Below are 24557 nucleotides of genomic sequence, written 5' to 3' on the forward strand. Positions count from 1 at the left end.
GGTTGAGCCATAGAATGCTGCGGCTCACCCTGGATCTGAAATGGCCCTAAAGAATACGTCAGCTGATTGACAATTTTATCAGCAGGGCAATGTCAATAGTTAGTACTGCAAAAATAAATGGCTTTATAGATTTTATTTACAGATTCATAATACTATTATTAGAAGCTGGTAGAAAGAAGATTAACAAAATCGATTTATTGATCTATTTCTGCCCCTCATTCTGCTTCATAGTTAGGCAAAAATAATGAAACATTACTCCAATAAAAATAAAAATGCCCCATATTAGCAGATTGATTGAAAGGTTTTAAAGAGTTAATATAACATGCTGCACTTCTTCCGCCAGGATCCCAAATTTCCTGCCCTTTAGGTAACATACAATGGTATCACTTACTTTTGCCATTTTAAAAATTTTTGTGCTTGTTCTCTGCCTCATCACATGCTCAGGGTGCTCGAATCACATTGTGGAAACCATCCGATTTTTGGTGTTTCGGAAGAGATCACATGACCTGGGTGGTTAAAAAAAATGGATTTGTTACCAAGAAGCAGAAACATTGAATTCCACAATGATGGTTGGACTTAAAGTGACCCTGTCATTAGGATGCACAGGGGCCGGTCTTTTAATGAATGATGGTTGCCTGCTTATGTCTGCCATCCCTACTTTTGAGTCAAAGAGCGGGAATATGAATGCAATGGATGAGTCTTGGAATTGCTTTGTCTTTTCCGGGTCATTAGCTTGGAAGGCTTTGTAGCCAATGCAGTTAGCATGGCAGCCAGACATCTGGTAAGGCAACCTACCTCATTCTCTAATGACGGGTTTCTTTTAAAAAGGTCCTTCTAGGGCACACATAAAGTACCTCATCGGCCTCCTGCTCCCCAACAATACCGGCTTGAAAAAGAAAAGAGTTCTCCCCAAAAAAGTAAAATCCGGCCCCCTCCAATGCTCCCTGGGGGCACAGGTAAAGAGATAAGAGCTGGACATCCCTCAAGAAAGAACAATGGGGTGGGGTACATTCTTATGGGGGGGTCCTAGCCATTGCAGGAAGGTGCGGAGATGTCACCCATGCCATCTAAAAGAGATAAAGACCAAGGACAAGGTGTTGTTTCTTTTTTTGGAGAGATTTGGGGGGAACTTTTAATACATATATATTGGGGAGCAGAGAAGCAGAATTTCCATTTGTAAAATTAAAAAAAAACACAATAAGCTGAAATACCTTTGTCTGAAAAATGTCTCTACCACCTCCCATCTGCATTTTGTGCCCTGAAGTCATGAAATTCAATTATTTTGGGTCAAAGTGGAACTACTTATGGAGAGGCAGACAGAAGGATGTTTTCAGGCTGATATCTTGTGGTGCTAAAGGTTCATTTTATTGTAAATTGAAAACCTGCTGATAAAGTGCATATTCTGCTATGGTTAATAATTAAAAGCCAAAACCTTGCTGGCTGATACAGAGAAGCTTTTATTTTCCACGACAGATGAGGGGCCCTGGGCTGATGGGACCCCAACAAGAGGAGCACAATATTATACATATATGATCATAACATGATCTGTACTGGAGTACAAAAGTCATTTTTATATTTAAAATGCAATTTTGGAGAAAATAACATAATATGTTTTCTGCATTCAGAAACAGCGAGCAGGCAGGACACCACCTGACCCTTCTAAATAAAACATACTTGTCTGTCTGTTCACAATCTTGCACTAATGTTTGTGCAGCTCAGTGCAGGATACCAGGACATAACGGGTATTCTGGTATCCCCAGGGGCTGCTGGATTTGAATGAACTCCCATGCACAGGAGTTACATCCTTCAAGCCTGGTCAATGAAGATGGCTGATGATCCAACACCTGGAGAAGGACTGGGTGAAGATGATGAAGCGAAGACAGGTGAGTGTAAGTAAATCAGGCAGGTAAGTTTATTTTATAGTTGAAAGGACAACACCTTTCTGACCTGATATAAAAATACTCCCCTAGCCGCTCTCTTCGCTCCTCCAATGACCTACTAATGACTTCCTCACTCATAACCTCGTCACACGCACGGCTCAGAGACTTTTCTAGAGCTGCCCCTGTTCTCTGAAATAGTCTTCCTCATCCTATTCAGCTTGCTCCTACTTTCTGCTCATTTAAAAGAGAACTCAAAACCCAACGCTTCAACCTCACCTACTCGCCTTCTGCTGTCTCCTAAAACCTTCACCACTTCCCACCAATCCATATCTCTCCCATTGTGTGATACTTCCCACACCTCTTAGATTGTAAGCTCTTCAGGTCAGGGTCCTCTCCTCCTCCTGTGTCACTGTATCTGTCTGTCATTTGCAACCCCTATTTATTGTACAGCGCTGTGTAATATGTTGGCGCTATATAAATTCTGTTTATTAATAATAATAATAATAATAATAATCACCTGTTCATTCTGCAATAGAGGATGTGCCTGGTTGCAGTTTTGCTTTTCAGGTTTTCGTTTTTCTGAATTCCTCTGCAAGATCTGTATTTTTTTTTTTTTTAAATGGACAACACGACATGTGAGGGGAGCAGTGCAGGAATGGAAAGTCTTGGAATCTCTACAACAATAATCACTCTATGAGTGTATAATATAATGATACATCTACGTCACGCAACCCGGGAGGCTCTTGGCTGCTCCTTCTGCACATGCTCGAGCATGTCAGGCATGCGCAAAAGGAGCCCTTTCATCAACAGAAAAAAAAATGCCGATCTCACGTATGCGCAGTGCGAGATTGGGTGACACAGGAAGAAGAACCCGGAAGGAGAAGAAAGAGGAGAAGATGTTGGCATCTGACGCACTCCTTCTGTGCCGGGTTGAAGACAGATACCGAGGAGACGCGGGACCCGATGAAAGAAACCTCCTGACGGTCAGACTGATCTGCGGGGTTGAAGGAAAGTGTGATCTTTTTGTTTTGGGGTTTACTTCCACTTTAAGTAAGCTTTGGGTGATTTCCTAATATCGTCCATGGTGTTACTGAACAGTGCGAGATCATGAGCAGCCATACAAGAGCTTATTCCAAAAGCAAGCATGTGATAATGCAATTGGTTTTTTCCTTTACAATAGGCTTGGCCTACACACAGAACCCCAACCTGGTTTATTTAGGTAAAAAAGGTAGTTTTTGCAATGACGTGCTTTTCACAAAGATGCAAGGGGACCACTTTGACTGGTTGATAGGCTGTCCTTGTTCGCACCAATCTAAAACTGTTCTGATGCAAGCCAACTTCTCTTAAGCTCTTATAAAGAAGCAAGAGACCACAGCAGCAGAGAAGTTTTATTAAGCAAGACTAGGCCAAAACTGTACTGGGGACACAAGGCCAAAACTGTACTGGGGACACAAGGCCAAAACGTACTGGGGACACAAGGCCAAAAACATACTAGGGTCACAAGGCCAAAAAGTACTGGGAACACAAGGCCGAAATGTACTGGGGACACAAGGCCAAAATGTACTGGGGACACAAGGCCGAAATGTACTGGGGACACAAGGCCGAAATGTACTGGGGACAAAAGGCCTAAAAGTACAGGGAACACAAGGCCAAAAACATACTAGGGTCACAAGGCCAAAAAGTACTGGGGACACAAGGCCAAAATGTACTGGGGACACAAGGCCTAAAAGTACTGGGGACACAAGGCCAAAACCGTACTGGAGACACAAGGCCAAAAACATACTAGGGACACAAGGTTGAAAAGTACTGGGGACACAAGGCGGAAAAGTACTGGGGACACAAGGCGGAAAAGTACTGGGGACACAAGGCGGAAAAGTACTGGGGACACAAGGCCAACTAGTACTGGGGACACAAGGCCGAAGCGTACGGGAGACACAAGGCCGAAGCGTACGGGAGACACAAGGCCGAAGCGTACGGGAGACACAAGGCCGAAACATACGCAAACACAAAACTAGGCTAAAAGGTACTGGAGACACACAGCAAGGGAAGGTGTCATTGGTCAGCCATGTTGGAGGTGCAGTTTTCTATGTGTAGAGTGTAAAAGAATTATAATATGAACATTTCCAGTGGTCAGTCATGTTGGGGGTGCTGTAGTTTTTTTATGTATAGAGTGTAAAATAACTGAATAATGATTATGCCAAGTAGTCGGCCATGTTGGTGGTGCAGTTTGCTATTTGCAGGATGAAAGAAAATTGTACTATGATTGATACTATGATATTATGATGATACTATGTCCAGTGGTCAGTCGTTTTTGGGGTGTAGCATTCCATGTATAGAGCACATTGCTCATTACTCAAGGAACCCTGTAGCAACCTCTGGGGGAACACTGGTTGAGAAATGTGGGTCCAGAGTGGGTTAGAATTGTTTTATGACCATGCCCAGTGGACGGTCGTGTTAGAGTTGTCCAATGGTTGGTCATGTTCGAGGCGTAGAGTTCAAAATATATAGTGTAGTAGAAAAGTTTGGCGATCATGACCAGTGGTTGCTCATGTTCGAGGCATAGGGTTCTATATATATAGTATGTATGGTGATCATGGTCAGTGGTTGGTCATGTTGGAAGTGGAGGGTTCTATACATATATATAGTGTAATAGAAATGTATGGTGATCATGACCAGTGGTTGGCCATGTTTGAGGTGTAGGGTTCTAAATATTAAGTGAAATAGAAATGTACGGTGATCATTAACAGTGTTTGGTCATGTTGGTAGTATAGCATTCTATCTATAGAATAAAAGAAAATTATAATATGATTATGTCCAGTGGTCAGTCATGTTGGCGATGTTGTAGTATTCTGTTTGGAGTGTAACACTATTGTATGGTGATCATGTCCAGTGGTTGGCTATGTTGGAGGTGTTGATTTTAATATATTACGTGTAAAAGAAATGTATGGTGATCATGTCCAGTAGTCGGTCTTGTTGGTGGTCTGGCATTCTATCTATAGAATGAAAGAAAATTCCTTTATGATCTTGTCCAATGGTCTTCATGTTGGTGGTGTTGTATACAGCTTAATAAAATGTATAGAGGTCAGCATACTCCTGTAAGTCACATATATATAAAACTTAAGATAAATCTTTAACAACGAGAAGACCTTTCCCCCATAGCACTCCATCCTTCCATTGTCTATGATCAGATACTCCTGACTTTACAGAACACTGATGTGTGTGCACCTCTGCTGCATTAAAATGAAGGTCAAAAATCTCAGGTTCCGTCAAGATAGGGAAATAGAATATATTTATAGATCGTTACAGGACATCAGTGGAAGATTCTTTCCCTTACTTTGTGGCAGTTTCTGAGCACATCATCACTTTTTAGAAATGCCTAAGCTACAAAAAGCCACTAAATGTAATAAATAAAGTTGCCTATCTGCCTGGTAATATTCCCAAACACACATTCAAAGCTGCAATTGTTTTTATAGGTAAACACTGTGTGTGAGGAGGTTTGTGAAATCTGGGTACAAAATATGGCTCAAAGTATGTTGGTCTTCTACAATGATGGAGTTCAGGTGTTGCCATGTATGGGTAGTGCTAATGCTCCAGCATGCAAGGCTATCTAGAAAATTGTGCATTTCCAACATAGCAGTTTGTAGAAGGCCTATTTCTTGTGGACACCGCATTGCAAAACCTTGGACATTAAAATAGAGTACCACCATTCCTTTTGTGGCAATCAGGAGCCCTTATCCTCCCTGGAAGGCTTTCTACAATTTTGTGGAGGGTTGTCTGTGGGATTTTGTGCCCATAAAACCAAAATCATATTTGTAAGCCAGGGTATTGATGTTGGATAAGACCTGGTTTAAAATTGGCATTACAGATCCACCCAAACATGCTGATTAAGGTTGGGGTCGCCGCTCCGTGTTCAGTGGGGTTGGGGTCGGGGCTCCGAGTTCAGTAGGGTTGGGGCTCTGAGTTCAGTAGGGTTGGGGTCGGGGCTACGCCTTCAGTAGGGTTGAGGTCGGGGCTTTGTGTTCAGTCGGGGCTCCGCGTTCAGTGGGGATGGGGCCGGGGCTCCGCGTTCAGTGGGGATGGGGCCGGGGCTCCGCGCTCAGTGGGGATGGGGCTGGGGCTCCGCGCTCAGTGGGGATGGGGCCGGGGCTCCGCGCTCAGTGGGGATGGGGCCGGGGCTCCGCGCTCAGTGGGGATGGGGCCGGGGCTCCGCGTTCAGTAAGGTTGAGGTCAGCCCTCTATGCAGGACACACCATTCCCTCCACAACAAAACCAAGTCATTATGGAGTTGGAATAGAATGTGGCCTTCACCAGAATAGGGGTGAGGCCTTTTATTGCAACAAAAGGGCGGTGGGACCCCATAATAATGCCCATGATTTTGGAATTTAGCGTCTACAAGAAAAGAGCATTCCCTAAACCAGTGGTTGCCAACTTTTTTGGACCCACGTACCACTAAATTTACCGGCTCCGGACCGTTTATGCCGGGTGTCACTCAAAGGGGAAGAAACTTCCCCCATAGTGACATCATGATGCCGGAACCCACCTACTCTCCCATCACAGGTCTGAGTCTCCAATGGAAGAGAGGGGAAGTTGTGTCCAGAGACAAGCCGCCCACTTTCCTGAGCCTGCGATTCATACGGGGGACATGGTCTGCGGCTCTGGCCGGTGTACCATGTGTGGGGGGCACACCAGCCAGAGCCGCGGATCACCGGTGTGCGACCGCTCCTCTAGACTGTTACCATAAATTAGAGAGTGAACAATATTTTACAATGTTTTATAATGACTTTTGTGTGTGGTGGGGTGTATACAGTATATATATACGATTACAAAATTATATTAAAGTATAGAAAGTTACCCGCTATAGGATTGTGACGTATACAATGTGTTATAGTGCATACAGGCCAGGTCCAGCTGTGGGTGTGTAATGTATACATTGTATATAATGAGATATAAAATATAAACTTTGTATGCACAATAATTTATATTATATATGGTGTATATAGATGATTGTATAATGTATATTGTACTATACACAGTGCTATGGGAGTGTATTATATACAGTGCATTATAGTACACAGGTCAGGTCCAGCTGTGGGATACATGATGTCTGTAGCACACTATAGTATCCCAGCTGTGGGTGTGTAATGCATACACTTGGATATAAAATATATACCTTGTATACACCATAATACATAATATATAATATATGATACACTTGGATATAAAATTTATACCTTGTATACACCATAATACATAATATATAATATATGATACACTTGGATATAAAATTTATACCTTGTATACACCATAATACATAATATATAATATATGATACACTGGGATATAAAATATGTACCTTGTATACACCATAATATATAATATATAATATATGATACACTGGGATATAAAATATATACCTTGTATAAACCATAATACATAATATATAATATATGATACACTGGGATATAAAATATATACCTTGTATACACCATAATATATAATAGAGGACACACTGGGATATAAAATATATACCTTGTATAAACCATAATACATAATATATAATATATGATACACTGGGATACATAATATACAAAGTTTATCATCATATACACCTGCCATGTCCTGCTGTAGGTGTGGGGCACATGATGCCTGTATGTGTAAAATATACATTTTATATACTAAGATACATATTATATATATATTGTATATACCATATAACATACACAGTGTATAATAGTATGTAATATAATGTATATAAGTGTAATGTATACATTGTATATACTGGAATACATGAGGCATGTAGCATACTATAGTATACAAGCTGCAGGTGTGTAATGTATACACAATAATATATAACATATACATTGTATACACAGAGATATATAATATACACAGTGCATTTTATGATATACAAGCCGTGTCCAGCTGTGGGTGTGGGATACATGATGCCGGTAGTATATAAGCTGCAGGTGTGTAATGTGTACACTAGGATATAAATTATATACTTTGTACACACTATGATATGTAATATATACAGTGTATACACTATGATACACAGGGGCACATAATATATACAGTATATTATAATATATACAGGTCCTGCTGTGGGTGTGGGGTGCTTGATGTCTGTAGTACACTATAGTATACCAGATGTGGTTATGGGATGTATACAATGTATACACAGGGATATATAATATATACAATGTATACACTATGATGGGTAATATCATATATAAACAGTGTATTATATATAGGCTGTGTCCTGCTGTGGGGTACATGATGCTGGTAGTATGGTATGGTATGGTAGAGTATGGTATGGTATAATATAGTATACCAGCTGCGGGTATGGGATGTATACAATGTACACAAGGAAATATAACATATACATTGTATACACTATGATACACAAGGTTACATAACATATACATGCCGTGTCCAGCTGCGGGTGTGGGATACATGATGCCTGTAGTATACAAGCTGCAGGTGTGTAACATATACAAAGTATACACAAGAATACAAGATATATACATTGTATACACTATGATACACAATATACACAATGTATAACAAAATGTACAGACTGTGTGTGTATATAAAACATTATATAATGTATGTTACAATCACCAGGTTGTACAATGTATACACAGATGGTTACACAATGTATATCAGTATACAGTATAAATACCCACCTGCTCGGGGTGTGGGGTGTACACCGGGATTATATAATGATAGTATAGTATATATACCCACCTGCTCGGGGTGTAAACCGGGATTATATAATGATAATATAGTATATATACCCACCTGCTCGGGGTGTACACCGGGGTTATATAATGATAATATAGTATATATACCCACCTGCTCGGGAATTTCCAAGATGGCGGTCTGGTGGGGTTTTCCGGTTTGCAGTGGTTAGCACCTATTAAAAGTGAGTCAAAGAAAAACGGGTGAACTGGCAGCAGATTCCCCGTCTCATTCATGAGCGGTGGGAAAGGCTAACTGGTGTGATCCAATCCCAGAATAACTTCTATAGAAAGTTGTGAAAAACATAATGGTGGCTAGGAGAGATGGGTGCCAGGGCACGCAGGGCATCTCAGCTTGCCATGTACAGGGCGGCATAGCTGCAAATGAACCGGTGTCCATGCCAAACCCTGTCCACTGTCGGAAAATGGCAGTGTAAGGGAATTGAACCAGTTGATGGAAGAAAGTGGACTGGTCACGTTTTCTCTTTGCTCATGAAGGTGGCTGAGTTTGTTCCCCGTTACCTGCGGAAGAGATGGAAGCAGGGTGCACTATGGGAAGAAGGAAGGCAGGTGGGGGTAGCTTGTCGGATACCCCAGCACACCTGTGTTGCCTATGGTGGAAAAAGGTGGCTCTGCACCAGGACTACACTGCAAGAGAATAAAGTTGAGTTTGCTGGTTGGCATCACTGTATTTCTTCCCATAATCCTCTGCTGTAATTATTGGGTCTCTTAATACCCTTAGAGAGCAGGTCTCCACTGACAGCAGAGGGGGCATTTGTAAATGTGGCAGGGAGGAGGTGGGGGCAGATTGGCAGTACAGTGTGGAATTGGAGGAGCGGGAAGGCTCAGCGTACATGAAGGAGCAGCGTGTCACCTTGTCGCCAGCTGTGCCCGACAGATCTCTGTCAGCACGCTCTGCTCGCACTCTCTGCGTGTCACCTCGTGTGTCTGCCGCAGATAAGGCCCTCCTGTGGTCTTGCCCGTGACGTTCCCCTCTTTGGGAATTTATTCATATTTTTCTCCGTGACTGAGAACAAACCACTAACGCGTTTTGAATTTTATGATGTTTCCCCGCTGCTGTTTTTTAAGAAATAAGAGAGAGAAGCTGAATCTTGGAGCTCAGCGAGAATGTAAACTAAGTTGAAAGCCGTAGCCCCAGGCCCGACTCAATCACATCACAATGCATGCGGGGCCGTGAGCTTTATCTGTGTCCCGCTTGGATATAAGAAGAAGTGTATTGATTCCAATGGCTAAGTGTAGGTCAATGCAGCCAAAATGCAGCATAAATGAATTATTGAAGCACCTGAAGCTGGGGTCACATGACTCTTCAACCCGGTCTACTATGTACCTCTTCTTATTTCCACATTGCCGGGGTCACTTTTTATTGGCTGTCTGCAACAAGGTCCTTTTCTGCATGGCCTGAAGATGATGCCAACAGAGATCGGACTGGCTGGCATGGGCACTACGGTGGTGATTCTCCGGCATAGAAGCAGAGCTGTCAGGGAATTTAGATATGTCTTATCCTTTCTTCTATGTATTTCACCTCTGTACCGCTTGCCTGGAGTTCTCTTTAACTCTCTATAAGCATTCACATAAAAGGTGTACATCACATGCGGCGTTCTTGCTGTGCATATACATTTATTAGCAAGCTATATGCTATTTATCAGATTCCAGCCATACACATCACTTCTATATTACAGCTACTTTAATGTTATATATATATTACAGATGTAAGGATTTCATATAAAAAAATGTCTTGATAATGGTGGTTGCCTATGTCAACCACAAACACTCTCCCATTGAGAGGGATTTATTAAACCCCTTAAAGACTGGAGAAGATAGACTATCATGGGTTAGCCTGAGTGATGCAGCAAACTTGGAATAGATTTGGTCCAGGATCGAAAACTTTGGCCAAATAATGATTTCTAGAAAACCCAAGTGTGCTGGATCATCCAGGTTCTCTAATGATAGTCTATGTTCTCCAGTCTTGGAGAGTTAAAATAAATCAGACCCATTGTATCTACTGCTCTAGAGAAATCCAGCAGAAGTCTGGTCCCTGTGGGCAATGGATACAATTCCTTATGGACAGATTCTATACACTGATCAGCTAAAACATTAAAACCATGGAGAGGGTATGTAACTCCCAATATTTGGTTGCCTGCAAAGATTGGGGGGGGATATAACAGGCAGCAAGCGAACAGTCACCTCATGTAGTACCAAAAGTGATTTAAAAGTAAATTGCCACCTAGGTCATGGGCACCCAGGGCCTATCATATGCATAGGATGGGCACAGGCTAGCGAAATAGGTCCACAGCCAAGGATTTGCTATTGTATTACAGAAAAAAGCTAATACTGGCATTGATTGATTGGCCAGGCTGGGATGAAGTTAAATTAGTCCCAGTAGGCACTGGGGTTGCTGGGCACGGCTGCACCCATCAACATGACCTCCTTCACTACTCAAACCAACAACAATGGGCACTTGAGCAGTGTTCAAACCAGATTTTTTTTTAAGCCGGGTGGGAAGAAATTGTAGGCAGGTCACAGCCCTTGTATTGTGACCAACTCATCAGTAACCACCTAAAAACAGCCGGGTGGTCACTGAAAAGTGAAAAGTACCCAGCTAAAAAGGGCAAGAAGCACTATGTCTGTGACTATCTGATTTCCCCGATCCAATACTAACGTCTCAGTGCCATATATACCACAGCACACCTTCAGAAGTCATGCAGCGTCCATGCCTTGGTGGGTCAGAGCTGTACTGGCACCACAAGGGACACCTTGACAATACTAGGCAGGTGGTTTCATGCTTCAGCTGATCAGTGTAGAGAAAGTACCGTTGTGACTTCCATTAAAGTAAGTGTGTATTATATAATAATCATCAGGAACATCTACAGAAAGGATCATAAAACCCGACACAAACGGATCCTTCACCTAAACTCCATAGATGTAGCCTGTTATGATCAATGACATCAGGTAATCAAATGGCAGAGCATTACAAAGCACCCGTACTGCAGCAAACAGATGCAAAAGCTATTTGCCTTGCAGTGCTCACGTTTTTTTATAAGCCCCCCTAAAAGAATAATTATAAAGTAAGACTTATATCCCAGGGTTCTCATGAGCGTCACCATTATTTACCTTGTTGATCCTGCCAAAAGCAGGTTTCTGGTTCTACAGTGACAACGCTCACTGACCACACTGCATTTATGAAAGGGCAGCATTGTGACCAAGACAGGGGGTAGTTATGTAATATGCAGAGTGTTGGACATAGTGATAATTGAAAGTAATGTGAAAGAAGAAGGTCCAGCATTTCGCGAAAACGTGGTAGGCATTTCCTTTACACAGATATAACAAAATTCTTAAATGATTCCCGTGGTCTCATAAGAGAGGTTATATATTAGAGCTTACCTATACGTCAAAGTAGACCTCTCATCCCAAATTGCACAGATCTTCTTTGTCATCCTACCCCCCCTCATCTGAAAAGCTATGGAAAATTAATGAAACAGGCAGCATTTATTTAACAAATAACTTTGTACCTAAAGTGAAGTCCTGGTAAATGAAGCACGGATAACAGGTCATGCTTTATGTAATCAGATATCCAGGAACTTGACTTGGGGGTGCTTCACCTCCTTACGCTATATAAAGATCCTTGGATCTGTAGATTACCCTGAAAGCAGGAAGTGTTTATGTTTACACCCAGCATACCTAGAGCTGTACGACACGGCCACTCATAACTGATACAGCAAGGGCTGCAGTGGCATCCCAAACTTTCTCTCCTCCCGGTCAATCAGAAAGCAGACAGCCTCAGGCTTATTTTTTGGCTGGCATGGAGGAGAGGATGCAACCACAGAGGTGGCTGAACAGGTTTAGGTTACAAGCCACCTGATGCACAGCGCGTGTTGTGTGGCGAGTGTAAACATGATTTCTTGTACACTTCCTGACAGTCATTCTTTAATGAAAACAGGGGGTGGATCACTTCCAAGTCAGTTAAAAAGGAAGTAAACCCCACTATACTCACAGGCAGCGCCATCTTTTTCCTTCCTGGGATCTTTGCCCATCTTGATTGGCTGAGCTAGGATGACATTCATTCAGTCCTGACAAACACAGAGAAGCTGGGATTGCCGGATACCCTGGCAACAGTTCTACAGAGCGATCAGAAAGGTAAGAAGAATGAATATTGCAAAAGGGAGGTCTCCTGTTCCTCTCTGCAATTATGCACGGCCCTACAAAACATTTTCAAAAGTGCAACTTAAGTTCTGCTTTAAGCCCCCTTGCGTTATTCCCAAGTGTGACTCGGGGTGGATTTTACCTGCAAATAGCGGTATTTCCAAGTCACACTGGGGGTAGCTTTAACCTAAAAAAAAAAAAAACCCCACTTACCTTGCTCCATTGTCATCCCGTCGTCCTGATGGTCCTGGGGACACGTCCGTCTTCTTCGATCTTCAACCGTGCAATGCAGAGACGTTCTCCGGGGTTTCCGGGTGACATCAGTGCAGGCGGGGGGGATCGGCGGGAAATTCAAATAATTTTGTATTAAATTCAATACAAAATAGCTGTATTGGGTCCAATACAAAGAAATGTTCATATAATATATAAATAATTATATTATATATGCTACTGTACACTTACATTACATGTTTACCTATTTTTTTTTGTAACATATTTTTGCGTTTTTTTTTTTTAATTTAAAATGTATTATTAAATTTGTTAAATATTGGATAAATTTTGGTGAGTTAGGCCTAAGAATTACAGCAATTAAAAGAAATTAACGCTTTTGCATTGAAATTTGGACTGAACTGGAACGCTAGGGGGGTTAAACTGACTTGTTTCTATAATTTATCTTAAAATAAATGCTGCAGTTTTGTTTACTTTTACATAGCCCTTTAGATAGATGGAGGAGGATGACCTACAAGAGGATTTGTCCACGTTAAGGTGAAAGGTGCTCTTTGAACATTCTGCCCAGACAGCAACACATCAATGCATATTTATTGAAATACAGACATTCTGAGGGCTGCATCAAACAGACAGCGTTCTCATAGCAGCAACAGGCGTCTCCCTTCCCATATACTATTCCCAGTATTCTGTACCATTATTATATGAATAGCTGTAGAACCATCGTACTCTATAAATGATCCTCTTCTGGATCTAGAATGTTCTGTCAGCAAATGTCAGATCTTCATTGTAAGCTTGTCAGTTCTCATTTCCCTTGCTGAGTTCCCATAAGTATTTAAATGCCCATAAAGCAACACTGTAGTGCAACCAACTCCCTTTAGTTTGGCGCTTCCCTTTGTCTTATATCAAGAGCACCTGTTTGTTCTCACCCACATAAGACATGCTTTGTTAGGTTAGATGAAGTCCTTTGATGTATATCTGGTTTGAGCCTCATCCTTGGTTTAGAGGCTGACACTCCTGTGATGGCCGAATGTCCCCCTGCTTCCTCTATCACCAGCTCTCTCCCGGCCCATGCTGCTCTCTCCTTCCTCAGCCTCTATATCTCTTCCATCCAGACTGGTGACATCGCTCAGACCACGCAAGTGCTCTACTGAGTCGCTTTTCTGCAAGTCAGAAGCGATGGTCTGCAAGCTAAAAAGGGAAACCGTGTCAGCGGTTGGGTCCATCTCGCTGTCTGTCATGGGGGTAGGTGCTTCGGCCCCAAGTGGTGGGGCTCTGAGTGTTAGAAGGGGTCCTTTAGTGCGGCGAGCATGGATCTCCTCGCTGATTTGTTCCAAATTACGGAGTGCCGCTGAGTACCGCAGCTTGGCCTGTGACACCGAGACCTCCAGAGATGTGACACGAGATTTGTGTTCCTGTGAAAGAACAAAAGATATAGGTATAGGTATAAGTTACACAGGGTAAGAAAATCTGCTGTAACACTAAGGTCAGAGAGACACTGCAGCCGCAATTACTGGTCACTCCATCTGAAAATGCTAGATTCCTGGCTGTTATGCTCATCCTCTAGCCTCATTACTTTGAGCTGCTACCCTACAGCAAGCATGCCGAAGATTACAGAGATTGCAGTTTGCAGAAAAGGGTTTTATGCTGGAATTTCCCCAATTTGCATATATATTCCCCTTGAAAAGCACTAAACCAGACATAGCCAGGCAGCTAGTATTTTTAAAAGAAAGCTAAGCTGCTGAGTCACAGCTAGGAAGGGGGATCATTACTTTATTACTTAGGTAGGGGAGGAGGTGGAGATCATGTGCAGTTGAGTTACCAAGCCACTTCTGGGAGGGAAGTTCAGCAGAATCTGAGTCAATGAAAGTGGAAAAAAAAGAACTTTGTGTGCTAGTTGCTCCACAGTGCCTACAGTTACAGAGCTAAGTGGGAGAGATAGGCTAGTAATATTCTGAGCTGACCAAACAGTATTCGATTGGACAGCAGATTTACTGGACCATCTACTTAGAAATAAAGCTGCTAGCTATATACATAGGCACCTTAAGTGGACACCTTGTGTTATAGGAATATCTCCTGGATACTGGAGAATTGCTTTTTTGGTATTTAAAATATACAGTAAGTGTACATAGAAAGAGTAAAAAGGAGTGATGACCCATGCACACCACTTTTATGACATCATGTTCATCTGAATAGGGAATATTCATTTATTTACATGTTTGTCACAGAGACCAGCCGGAGCTGATCCTCATCGCACAACAGAGTGTCAGTCACCTCTAGCACCGTGTTGAACTGCGCCTTCAGTTCAAAGTAGGGGCGACTCTTAATAATGACGCGTTTCAGGCTCTTCTGCAAAGTCTGCACTCTGGCTTCGGCTCCATGACACTGCCGGGTCACCCGCTGATGCTCAAACTCACTGCGGAGCCGTTCCTCCTCTGCTTCGTTCACCTGTATTAAAAAAATATAAAAGAGTATTAAAAAAAATTTAAAAAAATAAAAAAAAACTCATCAATTTTTTTTCAACACTGTCCAGTCTCTAAAGTTTACTAATTTCTGGGAGGGGTAATAAACATTTCAGTTCTTCATGCCAGGTAATAATTTGTTGCCTTTATGGCAGTGATGTCCTCCCTGCTTAGAACCAAAAATTTTTGTAACAGGTTGACTTGACAAGTAAACTACAACTGACAACAACCTATATCTGGCTGAATATTTATTTTCTTTCATTTAGATTTAACCAAGTTCCAAATCCTTTCCCTCCCTATAAGCCCCTGGGGTCCCAAAGTTATTGACAGTCACTGGCCAGACAGGAAGTGCTGTGTCAGCACAGAGCGCGGTCACATCCATTTATCTGTGTCGGGTTTGAGTGATCTGCTGCAAATAACCTGCATCAGGATAGCAAGATCAGGACTAAGTCAGTTCAGCACCTGGGCTAAGTGCTAAAGAACGACTGTCACTTACAAGAGGCAGATATAGAATTTATCAATTATAGGACAACAACTGCTAAGTTCAGGTTCCATTTAAAACGGCACTGGGATTAAAAAAAAAAAAAAAAAAATAAAAAAAAAAAAAAAAAACTCTACATGGCACTAGGGTGGTTAACACAAGGACTCAAGGCCATAGGGTATGTTTTCCCTCTTACTTTGCAGGTAGCATGGTTCAGCATTTCTTGCCACGTTGGGTCCAGTCTGTTCTTGTCAGCAGTGACACCCTGTTCAGCTACAAACACCATTTCCCGGGCAGCAGCGTGCATGCTCACCGCCCTCTCGTACCGTAGAGCTGCGCTGTGAGTGTCCTGCTGTGCCTGTAGAAAAAAAAAGTCACAAATTGAGACCTTCGTGCATACATAAAATGCCCCATTTATATCAGTTATGTTATTTTTTTCTTGCACCTGCTTTGAATTACACATTACAAGAATAGACGTGAAAGGATTGATCTTGTAATTCCAAAGGCTCTGTACACATAGGGGCTCATTGTGGGTCCTTGATATGCACCTTTGCTGGTTAAAATTTGATCTGAGTGGAGGTCAATGAGAGAGTGTTGTTGTACCTTTGATTAGGAGGGGCTCCAAGTTGTGACTGCTCAGAAGTTATTCATTGAAATGGAAGAATGGATGGACAGATGGATGGATATTGCTGTCTAGCTGCATTATTTGCTGATATTTTTCCATCTAGTTGGGGAAACCATAACACCAAAGCATGTGCTGGTATGTACAATTTGGAAATAGGAGCCCTATAAATTATCTGTCTGGATTACCTGTGGATGATGTGTAAACTGCAGTATATGTGCGATTTACCAGATTTTTGTGTTTTAGCCTTTTGATTGGCTGAAACCATCACAAAATACTGATCCGCATAGCTGACAGTGCAGTGAGCAGCAGATAATTACCTCCTTGGCCAGTCTTCTTGCTTCATAATACGGCCGGGCTTTTTCGATGCAGGCTCCAAGCTGAGTGGCCAGAGAATTCAGGCGTCTCGCTGACTCCGTGAGAATTCTGCGATAAGCAGTACGGGCATCCTGCAGGAGGTGGAATAATACATGTGAGTATTACTGGCAGGAGCATTCAGCCAAAATACCAGAGAAATGATCCAAAACTCACATCCAACTGCAGCTCCAACTGGTTGATCTCCTCGCTGGCCTGGTTCAGACGCTCCAATTCTTCCTGGAGAGAAGACACAATGGTAAATGTTATACAGCAAGAAAGAGAGGACAGAGGTAACAGGACGACAGTAACACCAAACCTCCTCATTGTCACTGCCCTGGAACTAGCATAATGCACTAGAAGTAACTTTACATGTTACAAAACACTGCAATAATATAATTTTCAACACACTCAACTGTCTAATCATTACAAATTCAACTACTGAAGCTGATGCCCCACCCCTATACAAAGAACAGAATTAGATGCTCAGCATCCTGTCAGTACAGAGATCATTCATGACCCAAAACATCTCTTCCAGCAACATTAACTGAACATCTGTATGGAACTAAAGCATAGGGAACCATTCAGAACCGACACTGACAGCAGCTTTCAAGTACACGGACTACATTCAGTGTGGCCATCAATATATTTTTGGATTGTAGGAGGCAACCAATGCAAATGCCGGTGACTTGTTCAGTGTTGATAGTGTCCCTTGGGGGCCCAGAGAATCACAGCCATCAAGAATGTGAAGAATGTAAATTACTGTAGAGGAAAGGTGGCATGCCCTGCGGCTATAGCATAGAGAACTCCTCATTAGTTAGTCTCCAAAAGTGATGTCATGGCAAAGGAAAAATCCGGCATCATCTCAGGTTACAGCTGAACTAGGAATTGCAAATATCATCTAAATACAAGAAGATTATTACTGAATCTTGGAGTGTTCTAGATCTGTGTAGTAATCCAGTATTACACTTCGTATCTGTGCAGGAGCTTCTTGCATTAGGAGCTGTCATTGCTCAGAGCTGCTCCCTTGTATCTGCCCCCACCTATAGTTTTTATTAAGCAACTAGTACTAGGACTTGTCACTGCTGCTCTCTACCCTTGCCCAGGGTGACTGGTCTTGTATCCACCCCCTTCTGTAGTTTCAATTTGGAAACTTGTATTAGGACATGTCATTGCTGCTCTCTCCCTTTGTGCAGGGTGACTGGTCTTGTATCCATCTCCTTCTGTAGTTTTAATTAGACAACTTGTACTAGGACTGGTCACTGCTGCTCTTTCCCTTTGTGCAGGGTGACTGGTCCTGTATCTGCCCCATCCTACAGTTTTCATTAAGCAGCTTGTATTAGGAATTATCACTGCTGCTCTCTCCCTCTTTGTGCAGGGTAAATGGTCTTGTATGCGCCCCCTTCAGTAGTTTTCTGCAGGCAGCTTGTAGTTGCCGGGCCTGGTTGCCGCTCCCATACCCCTGCTCTCCCCACAGGACAATGATGATATCAATTCTACTTTTTCAGGATGACATCTGGGTTTGCAAAAAATAGATTAATATGGTATTTGAGAGTATATTTGAATGCAAGTTTTGTGTCAGGAGCTTTAGCTCTCCATGCAGACAAAGTGTGGGATGTTTTAAAGCAGAGGTGGGCAAAACCTTTTGACTCAGGGGCCACAATGGGTTCTAAATTTTGGCAGAGAGGCCGGGCCAGGATCAGATGTATGGTGCGCTGAGACAAGTGTCACTGAACATGACGTCATGATGGCATACTCCCGCCCACTCTCCCATCCCAGATCTGAGCCTGTGATGGGAAATAGGGCAGGTTGTTCCACCCAATTCCCCGAGCCCGGGATTTGTACAGGGGACATGGTCCGTGGCTCTGGCCGGTGCGGCCCCCCAGCGCGGTCCTCCGGATACTGCTTGGGAGGGCACAGGCCAGAGTTGGGATTTGCTGATCTACTTCAGCGGAACCGCTGAAGTAGAGAGAGTTCAATGGGCCAGATAAAAAAGCCTAACGGGAAGTATATAGCCCGAGGGCCGTATATGGCCCCACCGGAGTATAAAAATTGTACCTGAATTCGGGGATCCAGCTCCTCTTCTAACTCGCCCCCATCTGTCTTGCCGTCGCTGAGATCTTCAGCTGGTTTCTTCACATCAGTACCGCTTTCTCCTTCCAGTTCTGGGTGGTCGGTTGGGTTGTCCTCGGCTCCTGGAGTCGGAAGCCTCTCCTCACATGGGGGACCCTCTCTGACCTCCATGATGGGACAGCTCATAGGTGCATGGCTCCTTCAGCACTGTAACACAGAAACAGCAGAAAGAATACAAAAGAGGAATATTAACATTTCCACTCTATCATGTACATAGCAACCTAAGTAGGAAGTTTGACGTTTGTCCACCCCACACAGTTACCCCAACTCATTAGTACCCTTCAGTCATTGTTCCTCCGGAGTTACTGCACCCTCTTTGTACAACGCTGATCCTCTACAGACAACACACCATACACCCCCTTTACAAAAGCTTCCCAACACCTACAATAATGATGGTGATCTCAGATTATCCTGAATCATTACAACCCTGACCGACCATACATCTCCTGCGATATCCCATCCCCATAAGGAAGGTTCCAGGAAAGACATGACACAAGTTAGAAGTGTTTACTCCAGCACCATGGACTCATATATGCCAACCGTGGTCACCATCAGGATGATCATCAATCCATCTCTTATCATATAAACATTTGTAGCTGACCCGGAGGACGAGGCCGGTGTGCTGACACGGTGAGGATCTCATTACAAACCTGAGTGAGGGCTTAATTAATGATGTCATTCAGCTTTAGACTAATATCATTAGTGTTATCCTACATGGAGGAGCCGAGTCGAGCCACAGCAACCAATCACAGAACTTTCCTGAACAGACTACAAGAACCTGAAATCAGTACAGCCATGAACAGCCGTGTTTTAAAAAAACAGCAAGTATGTTAGGACGTCATCAAGGGCTATCCTAAAAACTGGGGTTGCATATGGGATCAAAAATTGTGCACTGAACTTTTAAAAGCAAAGTGACCAGTAACATAAAAGGTGAATACAGAACTCAGTGTTCTCCCCGGCCTTTTTCAGTAACCACCCGGCTGTTTTTGACGGTTACTGAAGAGTTGGGTCACAATACCGGGCCTGCCACTGCCTACAACTTATTCCCGCCCGGCTTAAAAGAAAATCTGGGGTGAACATTGAGAACATATTGAAGAGCAACGTATTGGCAAAATGTATCTGGGGTGCTATTAAGGTGGAGATATCATGTTTTTAATAATATATAAAAGGAAAACTTCCTAAACTTTTAGGGGGAGATTCCCTTATGCCTGTACCCTCATGGTGAAAGGGGAACCCACAGCCTCCAGGGAAACAAATGTCACATAACCCAGGAGGCTGCGGGCTCCTTCTTTGGTGCGTGCCAGAGATCAGAATGGGTGCTCAGTAGCTTTCCTATATTGTAATAAAAAAAAAAGTGCCCAACCGCACAGAAGAACCCAGAAGAAAGAAGATGGCGGTGCTCACCGTTCCATCCAGCGCTGGAAAAAAAAAAAAGCTGAGCCAGCCCGGGACTTGGTGGATGGACAGAGGACTTTTCAAAGGGGATTTTTCTTTTTCCGTTAAAGTTCCGTTTTAGGAATGAATGGTAACCCAAAGCACACTTTTTTTGCTAGTTTACAATGCACCCGCATTCTGCAAAGTCCCACACTTATACCAGGGTACCTCCAGGGGGCGCTAGGGGTTCCTCAAGCAATGACCTTTCAGGTCAAGCTTAGTGACACCAATGATGTTTTTGGCTATCTGTAGGGGTGACATTCTTCCCAATGTCCAGGAATGTAAGAGGAGTTCTTCCTGCTGACCACCGCACTAATATACTGTGATCTGTGGATATGTTAATTATAGAAAGAGTTCCGTAAGGACCTGGAAGTTATTCTAAGGGTTCCCCCAAGTTGAGACTGGCTGCTTTATACAATCAATACATTTTTCTCCCCCCAAGTCTCAGGTAAGTGCTCCTGTCAGGAACCGGATGGAGCAAATATTGTAAAGTCTTCCAGGCTTCCAGCCGGGGATCTCTCTTTTCCACCATAACGATTTATTTTGGAAAATTCACATTTCTCTTTTATTAATCAGTAGATGCTGCTTGAGGATAAATCCCCATTGGCCGAAGCCCCCTATGATGTCCCTGTGAATTTATAGAATAATATTTTTGGAGGAGGAATTCCGGAACAGACGGAGCCTGGGACAATGTCCATGTTTTATGTGAAATTTCTGGACACTTGTTCATTGGATTAAATATCAGATAATGGAGTTTGCATGAATTAAGGACACTGAAGGTCACACTGGATCACTTCCCGATTTTCTTTTCCAGCTCCCGGTGCCTCTTCTCTTCCTTCCCCTGGCCCAGTGCTTGTACATTTCACAGCAGATGGCTAACTGCAGTACTGAACTACTCACTGACACCCCCTGCCCCCCATTCATTCTACATGGGGCTGCCATCAGTTACTTGTAGCTCCTCCCCCAAGAAAGCAGTTCCCAGGCTTCTCCTGCCCCGAGGAAGTGATAGGAGCACCACAACCTCACCACCAAACTGGACAAAGCCCCCAAAATACGTCATATTGCACCCTATTCATGTACAGAAAATACATAATGATCCTGCCAGAAATGTTGTGTCCCTGTCACTTCCTGTAAGCCCAAATCATGGAGAGGAAATGTTCTATCTGCAGGATCGGAAAAACACAATGCAGCTGCAATATCCAAGGAAGGGAAAGCTGCAATTTAATATGTTTACTTCTTGGGTTTAGATAGGATGTCACCCAGCTATACACCTTACAATTTATTTGCTTGACTTCTATAATATGAAGCCCAACGCAAGCAATCCATTTACCTGGCTCACATACCCATCAACCAGCACACCCAACAATAAGTTGGGAGCAATCATTAACATCCACTAGCCAATGGGAGCGCCCCCCAACATTAGCCAAGCCAGCCCATGGGAGCGCCCCCCAACATCTGCCAGTCAATAGGAGCGCCCCCCAACATCTGCCAGTCAATAGGAGCGCCCCCCAACATCCGCTAGCCAATAGGAGCGCCCCCCAACATCTGCCAGTCAATGGAAGCGCCCCTAAAATCCACCAGTCAAAAGAAGCACCCCCCAACACCTGCCAGTCAATAGGAGCGGCCCCCAACATCAGGCAGCTCATGGGAGCCCCCCAACACCTGATAGCCAAAAGGAGCACCCCGCAACATCTGCCAGCCAATAAGAGCACCCCTAAAACATTCACCAGGCAATGGGAGCGCTCCCCAACATTCACCAGGCAATGGGAGCGCTCCCCAACATTCACCAGGCATTGGGAGCGCTCCCCAACATTCACCAGCCAACAGCAGCGCTCCCCAACATCTACCAGCCAATAGTAGCTCTCCCCAACATTCACCAGCAAATGGTAGTGCTCCCCAACATCCCCCAGCCAATAAAGCGATTCCATTTCTGGAAGTCATATACATGGCCCTCCTCGGACTCAGAGCCCCCCGGGGAGGTTCGCTGAGGTGTGTGAGGCGGGCCTGCTGACAATGCAAAGTTCAGGCCATTGATAGGTTACTTTAGGCAGGACACAGGCTTAGATTTGCTCATTATGGTACTGATGAACAGAAACTGTCCCCCCAATACAGAGCACACATTGCAGGCCACCCCTAGGTACACACTTACCTTTCCCTGGGGGGCTGCAAGACCCAGCTCACGCAGAAGAGCATGCTGGGCCTTGTTGTGCCCCACCCTAGGCTGCCCAGATAGCACAGAAACTACCCCACCCAATTCACATAACCTCCCCCTGCCCCCCACACACCCACCTGCACTGTCTCCTTATGCCATGATGGCACGGGGCTTCCTATGTGACGTCACTCAGATTTCCGTGACGTCACCCAAAGCCCCCCTCACCGCTGCCTGTTTATTGCCGTCCAGTTGCCTGGAACTAGGGAGCGCCTAGCAACCCCGGAAGCGGAAAATAGCGTCAGGGGCGTGGTCAGGAAGCATTCCGTACAACAGCATGGCTGACGCCGGCTTTGTGTAGCGTCAGGCTCCGTACAGGGCTAAGGGGCGGTGTTTGGTTACCGTGGAAACCTTTTGGCCTACAACTTATAGCTGAACTTTTAAAGAGACCCTGTCATCAGTGATTTGTACATGAATCATGACATTGTTATGAAAAAGTGAATAGTAATAAAATTTAATTATTTTTTATAGCTTTAGACCAAAGGGGAACTGCTTGTGTTAGGTCTGACATGTTAAAAACAAAACAAAATACACCCAAAGGCTTACACAATTATCAAATGTATCTAACATATATGCATGGAGCTTGGGGTATCTTTTCTGATAAATAGCACTGATAAATAACAAACACTATTCTGACTGCCCCCCATCCTAAGTGCCCCCTCCATTCCAACTGCCCCCATCCTAAGTGCCCCCCTCCATCCTGACTGCTGCCTATACTAGGTGCCCTACTCCACGCTGACTGCCCCCATCCTAAGTGCCCCCTCCATCCCAACTGCCCCCCATCCTAAGTGCCCCTTCATTCTGACTGCCCCCCCATCCATCCCAAGTGCCCCCCCATCCAGACTTCCCTCCATCCTAGGTGCCGTACGCCACACTGACTGCCCTCTATTATAAGTGCCCTCTCCATCCCAACTGCCCCCCATCCTAAGTGACCCCCTCCATTCCAACTGCCCCCCATCTTAAGTATTCCCTTCTATCCAGACTGCTCTCCATCTTAGGTGCCCTACTCCACACTGACTGCCCCTATCCTAAGTGCCCCCTCCATCCCAACTGCCCTCCATCCTAAGTGCCCCCTTCATTCTGACTGCCCTCCATCCTAAGTGTCCCCCTCCATCCAGACTGCTCTCCATCCTAGGTGCCCTACTCCACACAGACTGCCCTCCATTATAAGTGCCCTCCTCCATCCTAACTGCCCCCCTCCACCCTGACTGCCTCCCATCCTAAGTACCCTTCTCCATTCTGACTGCCCCCCATCCTAAGTGCCCCCCTTCATTCTGACTGCCCCCATCCTAACTGCCCCCTTCCAGCCTGACTGCTCTTCATCCTAAATGCCCTCCTCATCCTGACTGCCCCCCATATTAAGTGCCATCCCACCCATCCTGGCTGCAACCCCTCTATCCTAGGTGTGACCCCCTTTAAGCCAGTGTGCCCGCCACTATTCGGTAAACTACTCAGCTGTTTTTGATTGGTTACAAAAAATTACCCCTCACCCGGCTAAAAAAAGAGAACACTGAAATCCCTTATAGGGGCAATTTACACAATTTTTGTAGATCAAGTATCTTTCGTATTGCATTGAATTGCAGTCACTCGATCTGCAAAAATTCATCAACCAGAACACTATGGGCTCTATCTATTAGGCAGTGAATCTGACATTCACTGAAATATTTCCTGGTTGAAAATCATTTACTGCCATTAAAACAAATAAACTTGGAAACTTATCCATAAAGTTCTGGTTGGTGAATTTTTGTTTGGAATTGGATGTAATGTTAATTCCTTAATAAAGTGGACCTAAAGTTCAGAAGAATTAGGAACTAAGAATTTAGGAAAATATAGAGGGGTTTTCATACTTCCTTAAC

At 43.9% G+C, this 24557-nt stretch overlaps 2 protein-coding genes across 3 annotated transcripts in view; both read right to left on the reverse strand.

The window, feature by feature from the left end:
* Window positions 1-2487, reverse strand: part of GABBR1 (gamma-aminobutyric acid type B receptor subunit 1) — an 81935-nt gene extending 79448 nt beyond the window's left edge. Inside the window, exons 1-2 of the transcript XR_011923365.1 lie at window positions 2398-2487; window positions 392-506 (exon numbers count right to left, since the gene is read on the reverse strand). The gene's annotated coding sequence lies outside the window, so the exon portion shown is untranslated. The remainder of the gene's footprint in view (window positions 1-391; window positions 507-2397) is intronic.
* Window positions 2488-10238: 7751 nt separating this feature from the next.
* Window positions 10239-22936, reverse strand: SH3BP5L (SH3 binding domain protein 5 like). Of its 2 annotated transcripts, none has more exons than XM_072429792.1 (7): window positions 22782-22936; window positions 18984-19205; window positions 17103-17165; window positions 16892-17020; window positions 16146-16307; window positions 15281-15454; window positions 10239-14421 (listed from the first exon to the last, which is right to left on the reverse strand). In XM_072429792.1, the coding sequence occupies exons 2-7, from the start codon at window positions 19182-19184 to the stop codon at window positions 14008-14010; spliced, it is 1143 nt and encodes a 380-aa protein (XP_072285893.1). In that variant the 5' UTR covers window positions 19185-19205; window positions 22782-22936; the 3' UTR covers window positions 10239-14007. The 2 variants fall into 2 exon arrangements, with proteins under 2 accessions (XP_072285893.1, XP_072285894.1); XM_072429793.1 differs by lacking the exon at window positions 22782-22936 and adding an exon at window positions 20463-22275.
* Window positions 22937-24557: the final 1621 nt, after the last annotated feature.

Source organism: Pyxicephalus adspersus, chromosome Z, assembly GCF_032062135.1.
Source record: "Pyxicephalus adspersus chromosome Z, UCB_Pads_2.0, whole genome shotgun sequence".
Classification (NCBI taxonomy): domain Eukaryota; kingdom Metazoa; phylum Chordata; class Amphibia; order Anura; family Pyxicephalidae; genus Pyxicephalus; species Pyxicephalus adspersus.

What these genes read in the sequence shown, in the direction of transcription:
- SH3BP5L (XM_072429792.1), bottom strand. Translation starts at nt 19,184, where the DNA reads ATGAGCTGTCCCATCATGGAGGTCAGAGAGGGTCCCCCATGTGAGGAG. An exon ending in AGTTGGAGCTGCAGTTGGAT is followed by an intron (nt 17,021 to 17,102) that starts GTGAGTTTTGGA and finishes CACCTCCTGCAG; the next exon opens with GATGCCCGTACTGCTTATCG. An exon ending in CAAGAAGACTGGCCAAGGAG is followed by an intron (nt 16,308 to 16,891) that starts GTAATTATCTGC and finishes TTTTTTCTACAG; the next exon opens with GCACAGCAGGACACTCACAG.